Source organism: Lycium barbarum, chromosome 6 (genome assembly GCF_019175385.1).
Source record: "Lycium barbarum isolate Lr01 chromosome 6, ASM1917538v2, whole genome shotgun sequence".
NCBI lineage: Eukaryota > Viridiplantae > Streptophyta > Magnoliopsida > Solanales > Solanaceae > Lycium > Lycium barbarum.
The window spans coordinates 128,207,729-128,214,728 of NC_083342.1; the positions used below are offsets into that span (position 1 = coordinate 128,207,729).

At 36.4% G+C, this 7,000-nt stretch overlaps 1 protein-coding gene across 1 annotated transcript; it reads right to left on the reverse strand.

The window, feature by feature from the left end:
* Window positions 1-2,497: 2,497 nt before the first annotated feature.
* LOC132644643 (uncharacterized) lies at window positions 2,498-2,803 on the reverse strand. The gene has a single exon (XM_060361240.1). The coding sequence runs from the start codon at window positions 2,801-2,803 to the stop codon at window positions 2,498-2,500; it is 306 nt and encodes a 101-aa protein (XP_060217223.1).
* Window positions 2,804-7,000: the final 4,197 nt, after the last annotated feature.

Here is a 7,000-nt window from a genome sequence, read left to right on the forward strand (position 1 = left end):
GTATATAAGTTATGTAAATGTATATAAAATATGTATATTTATATAAGATATGTATATGAACATGGGATGGGGGGAATGGATACATGGGGGAATGGGAAGGGAAACATGTTTCATTGCCACCTGGTCAGCTGGCTTATCATCCTGGACGCGGGATGCCCGGACGCGGGATATATGGGCGAGCCGGTATTTCGGCGCTATGTGGGCGAGCCGACATTGCTCGGTGCTATGCTATGACATGACATGCTATGCTATGACCTGATACGCTATGACATGCTATGCTATGATATGATACGCTATGACACGCTATGCTATGACATGATACGCTATGACACACTATGCTATGACATAATATACTATGATATGATATGCTACGACATGATATGATACGACACGCTATGAGTTGATAGGATATAATATGATAAAACACGACATGATATAAACCTTATTTTCTATGCCTATGAAAAAGGGAACGTTTTAAAAAGGGAAAGACAAGCATGCACGGTATCCGGCCTGAAAGGGGCGTTCCTACATACAGGTCACTTTCTAGCCTCATTATATGTCCTACGACCTCATGATATTGTTAATCGTACTCTATGTTCCTGCTTGTATTATCTTTTATGCCTTACATACTCGGTACACTATTCGTACTGACGTCCCTTCTTGTGGACGCTGCGTTTCATGCCGCGCAGGTCAGCATACAGGCGGATTTGGTTCCTAGGAGCTCTATCAGCAGTATTTGACAGCGCTCCAGTTGTTCCGGAGCCTCAGTCCCTTGGTACTATTTTTGTGTATATACTCGGGCACGACAGTACTCGGCCCTTTCTGTGTATATGTGTACTATGTTTAGAGGCTCGTAGACAGATATGTACAGTTAGATGTGTTGTATTTTGGAATGTTCACATCGTCGTATAACGTGATAGCAAAGTTTACTAGTCTATGTTTACGATGATGCTACTAATGTTAATGTTCAGTAACGAAAAAAAAAATATGGCACAGTTCCTACGGCCCGCTGAGAAGTAAAGGTAAAACGATAGATAAGGGGTGCTCGGTACAAGTATCGGGTACTCGTCACGGCCCCTAGTTGGGTCGTGACAGGGATGCAGTTGTATCCTCTAGTAGAGTGGTCCGTACCCTTTCGGGGGTGTCAGCATGGGATATTCTAGAGGCTATTCCCCTACATCCTTGTGTCATAGATATACTACATCGCGGCGGTATCTACCGGTGCATCGAGGTTGGTCGGCTTATGCACGATAGGGCTCTAGTGACGGTCATGATTGAGCGTTGTTGACCGAAGACCCATACATTTCATCTCCGCACTGGGGAGGCTACCATCACCCTGCAGGATGTCGAGGTGATTTATGGTCTACATATTGATGGACAAGCATTGTATAGAGTACAACCTCTGCAGCTGTCGTATCCCCAGGAGTTGACTAGGCTCACTGGTTTCGTGCCTCATCAGAGGGATATGCGTGGACGGAGTAGGTTGTTGCGGTCCTCCCTCCATGCTCACTTGCGCCTCGTACATTTGCAGCATCCGATTGGGAAACGGCCCAATAATGTCTATATTCGCCTAGATTTTTTTTATTTTTAAATTTTACCGGTTAACCGGTCGGCCAACCAGCCGGTTCCGGTTAACGGTTCAAATTCAAATAAACGTAACCGGCCGGGTATACTACGGTTTTCGCAACTGCTATACCGGGGCGGTTCTGGTGCCGGTTTTACCTGTTTTGGTTTCCGGTTAACCGGCCCGGATAACAGGCTTAAGAAAATAGTAACTTTTTAGTAGTCCATGAGCTAGAGGTTGAGTTTGTTGAAGAATGAAAAAGTCCCACATCGGTAATTAAGGAGATGAGTGATTTCCTTATATGGAGTTAGCCCTCGTGAACTAATTTTTGGGGTTGAGTTAGATTCAAGTTTTTATTTTTTTATTTTACAGAGTTAAGCAGTTCCATTTTTTCTTTAGCAATATCGTAATTGAGTTTCTAAAAATGGCACGGGAAATTGACCCATGTGCTGCTGGCCAGGGGGGTCAAATGAAAGAAGTCGCATTAGATCTTAATATCATCTTTTTTGGTCAAACAAATAAATGCCAGACTGATGTGGACTAAGTGAACATTTTATTGGGAATCCTCTATCTACAAATGTAACACCGAGACTATGGCGTTACTCATAAAGGTAGGTAATAAAAAGAAGATACGGAGTATAAAAAAAACAGGAATAATTAGAAACCGCTAATTATTTTTTCATTTATCATAATCAAGCTAGTATTGAAGGGATTAACGAGTACAAAGCTTAGGCCCAAGATACATAAATCAAAACACATTAACTGACAATTGCTTCACTAAGCAATTTAATTAAATAGTAATAGAAGCACACGTAACGTAATGACGTAAATAGATAATTAGAAGTTAATAACACTGACATGTAACACAACATTGTAACACACTTGCATCGGAAGAGGTAGATTAGGCCAAGTCCTCTATAGCATGCATGCATTTCAAGGAGTAGTGGTCTGTGCAGGGGTAGTGGGGAATGAAGATGGTGGAAATGGAGGAAATATATTAGGCAAGCCACCACCAGCTGATGGAGTACTAGGAAATGGGGTGGTAGGCATAGGGAATGATGGAAAACCACCAGCTGATGGAGTACTAGGAAATGGGGTGGTAGGCATAGGGAATGAAGGAAAACCGCCAGGGAAACCACCAGCCTGTTGAAGACGACGAGCTGCTGTGGCTTGTCCAATTGACACTGTTATAATAATCATGAGAAGAGCCATGATCACAGTCTTGGATGAAGAAGCCATGTTTTTTTGTTAGTTTATAATTTTGCTTGTTGAAGTCAAGTTTTGATGTGAGTATTTGTGCAGGGTGTTTGGGTGGTTATATAGAGTTGGGAGTATGAGGGAATAGAACCATTAATGAGCATTCAATTTGTTCACCCTCCTATTTTGTTGAGAACATGGGAGTCAGGGGACATAATTCTCTCTCTAGTTCTATGGCGCGACTCAATTATTCGTAATTTCTTATTGGCATGTAATTTAGTATTTGTTCTCTTTATCGATTTTGAATCTCAAATTTTTAAGATTTTCACTCACGAAAGTTATAAGGCGGGCAATTCCTTGTCGATCTCTTTTACTTCTATTTCTCTTTCTTTGTTCTTTTCTTTTGATAAAGTCATATATAGTCTACCTTGGTACAGTCTCTATTTAATGGCATTAAAAAAATGTTGTTTAGCTTCCAACTTACCCCCTTTGAAGTAGATCTTCATTTTTAGATTTTCTCCACATAATTAACATTCCTTTTAATTATTTTGTACTTGTTTAATTTAACCTTTTCATGTTATTTCTTTCCAAATACTCGTTTATATGTGACATATACTTAACAGTCAACTCATTTCTGTATTAGTGTTGTTGATAGAAATATTATTCAACTATAAAACGTAAGGATTTATATTTATTTAGGTTCCTTAAAGTCCAGGCCTTATTATTTTTTTCTTAAAGAAGAAAGCCTAGAAATAAAAAAATATTCAAGAAATTCTTTGTCTAAACGAATAATCTAGTATCAACTGTCAAATCAGTTTGCTACGATGGATAAGCAAAAATATTTTTGAGATAAAATTATCTTGGGATAAAATTTAGTACCGCCTTATACCACGTTTGGTTGGGATATAATCACGATATTACTAATCTCAAAATTAGTTATCCCGAGATTGTAATATTATTTTATTTCAGTGAGAGAATGAAATAACTAATTCCAGAATAACTTGTTTCCCAACCAAATGACCCCTAAAACTCTAGGTAACTTTTGAAAAGGAATCATTTTTTTTCCATAATATAATAACTGATTTAAAAAGAAATAGTCACATAAATTAGAGAGAATATATTAAATCCACCGAACCCGAAATCAGAGGCGGATCTAGAATTTGAAGGTGGCGGCTGCCACTATTTTCTTCAATGTACATCTTATTAGAAACGTATATTTGGGTCGAGTCCATCTCTTTTTAATTTATTCGGGTCAAATTAATAGGCTTTTTTTATTTGCAAATATGAAAATTACATTTCAAAAATCAAGAAACGAACATAGTTAGCATCTTAAACAAGGAATCACACTCATTAACACCCATTAACAACAGAATTAAAATCAACATTTTCTCCAGGGACTTGCATCTCTTATGTATATTAAAAAAAATGAATTTGCACAAGTAAAATAACATCTTCAATAAGAGAATTACACTAATCAAAATAAGAAAATAATAGAAAAACTCTTCAATAGGTAAATACACCCCATAAGTAAATGTAGAATTAGATAAACTACAAGTTCTCAAAAATAAATCATCAATTTCATGTTTTTACTAAGCAGTGATTACGGAATTTCCATTACAATTTAAGTAGTAAAAGTGATTTAAATTGAAATTATACATACTCTAATTCATTTCTCATGTTATTTATTGCTTATTAAGAGTGTCCCAAGTCAAATCTAGACAAGTAAACATGGACGGAGGGAGTAATAAACAAAAGAAATTATAAAAAAAAATTGAATTTTGATCTCAATCCAAAATTTCCATTAAGACCCAAGTTTTTCGATTTAAATACTCACATATTTGAGATTAAGAGAAATGCTTAATTTAACGGATTTTGAAGTTTCTATTTGTGTGTTCTCGCTAGAGATCACAGATAAAATAATACTCCCTCCATTTCAATTTATATGAACCCATTTGACTGGGCACGACATTTAAGAAAGAGAGAAGACTTTTGAAACTTGTGGTTCAAAATAAGCCTTGAAAATTTGTGTGGCTGTAAATCATTCATAAAGTGAATTTGTTTCCAAATTAAGAAAGAGGTCATTCATTTTGGCACGAACTAAAAAGGAAATAGATTCAAACAAATTGAAATAGAGGGAGTAGAAAAGAGGAAAGACAATATAAATAATAAGATAAATAGAAAATTGGGAGGGCCGAAAAGGGAATTACTGGTACAAAGGAAGTAAAAAGCGCAAAGAAAAATAAGAGTCGAAAAATGTTCAAGATAGATTCAAACTCGTGTCAGCCAGCCGTAACACCTTTGTCTAATTTACGATTGGGGGTGGCAGGATCAAATATTTAACCTAATTTAAGCAAATTATAACATAAGTATATAAAAAATTTATTAATCGAGAGGGTGCCATGCCACCTCCACCCTAAAGGGTGGATCCGCCTCTGCCCGAAATGCTAAGCTAGACAGGTGTCGCAGGGTAGTTTGGAGTAGGAATTTAAACGATTCTACGTACAGCTTAATTATTGTCACGAATCCTTTGGTATCTTAAATGTCGCTAGCTGTTCTTATTCGTTGAGCGTTGATGACATTAAATTGGCTTTAACAACAACCAAGTACATGAAAACCAAAGGTGTCCAACAAGAACAGAATAGACTAATTAAAGAAAAGATGAAGGAGAAAAGGAAAACCAGTGACACCAGTCACAAGAAATTAACTTTTCACCGCTCCGAATAGTTTGGATTCATGTAAAAAAATTCTCCATTTTTACAGCTCGAAGTTGATGTTGGATCTGGATAAGCGTAAAAAGTTTTCAACCGTCCCACCAACCACATCAAGGGGTAGAAATCAACTTTCATACAACCTTTAAATTAAAGTTGTCTTTCCAGCAGTACATGTACAATACAGCTCATGTTCTAAATCTAAATGCTTCACAGAATGGTTAAATGTAGACCAACCACTACCAGCATCTTCTGAATGAAATTATGTATGTAATTGACTTTTCTGAAAACATAAAATTATGTTATGTTTACAGTACTCATTTTCACTTAGTATCTTAGGTCCTCGTACACTATAGTTGCCTATTTGGTCACTACTCTCAGAATAATTTGATTCTGCTGGAGCCTACATCTTGAGAAGTGCCTATCACCTGGCTTAACGCTGCCGGGCAGCTGGCTCGCTATCATAATCAAAATTGTAAATTGTAATGTAGATTAATGTCAACCGAAAGGTCTACATTTCGTACTTATTGGTACTTATTAGTTGGTCGAAAAAGTGTGTCTTTGTTTGTTGATTCTTGAACAAGAAATTAGTAAAAAAGTTTGCACAATAAAGACATGTCACTAACTCCTTGGACAAGCGAATTAAGAGCAGTAGTACTGTATAGGCACCTATGGGATTAGTTCCTCCTTTTTTAAAATACTTTCCTGTTCCAAAATAATCGTCACCTTAGTGAAAATTCCGCCCATTAAAAAATCAATAAAATATAATGTGGAGTTTAACTAAACTATTCTATTCATTAGATGTTTTTTGAGAATTGAACAATATTAAAGAGGACTACTTCTTTAATGCTATTTTTTTTTTTTTTGTGAAGTGACTTATTTTGGGACAGAGGAAGTACTATTTTCTCTCCTCACTTTTCCATTTCACATTAATTCGTTTTCAAAAGCAGTTCTGCATTTATGCTTTATGGCAACAAAATTTACTACTCTCTCAGGATTATTATGTCTTCAATTATTACCAACCAAAAAAAAAAAAAAAAAAAAAAGGAAGAAGAATAGTGGAGTACTAGCAGTTGTTAGGTGAGGGACAAATGAAAAGGCCGTGCATAGAATTGCTGAAATAGACCATGTATTGGGACAATGAGACTGAAAGTATTTGCTGTAGTAGCCAGTAATTACTCATTGGAATTCTAATGACACTTGGATAATACAGAACCATGGCTTTTCATCAAAGTCAAGTCTTCACAACTCAACTTTGGGACACCAAAATAATTGATAGTAAAACTGAACCCCAAAAATGGAGTACTTCTGCTCCAAATCGTGCTATCTACAGAAATCACAAGTATGGGAAGGATAATATTAGTAATGGCATTGAGATCATTAGTATTTGGGAATGGCAACGTTTTATATCTGCCATAATCAAAGAGAACCAATTCGTTGACATTCTGCCCATTGGCTACTTAAAAGTTAAATGGTGTATTTTCCCCAGTAAACACAAACACATATTTACATGTCATTAAAGTAAAAGGAT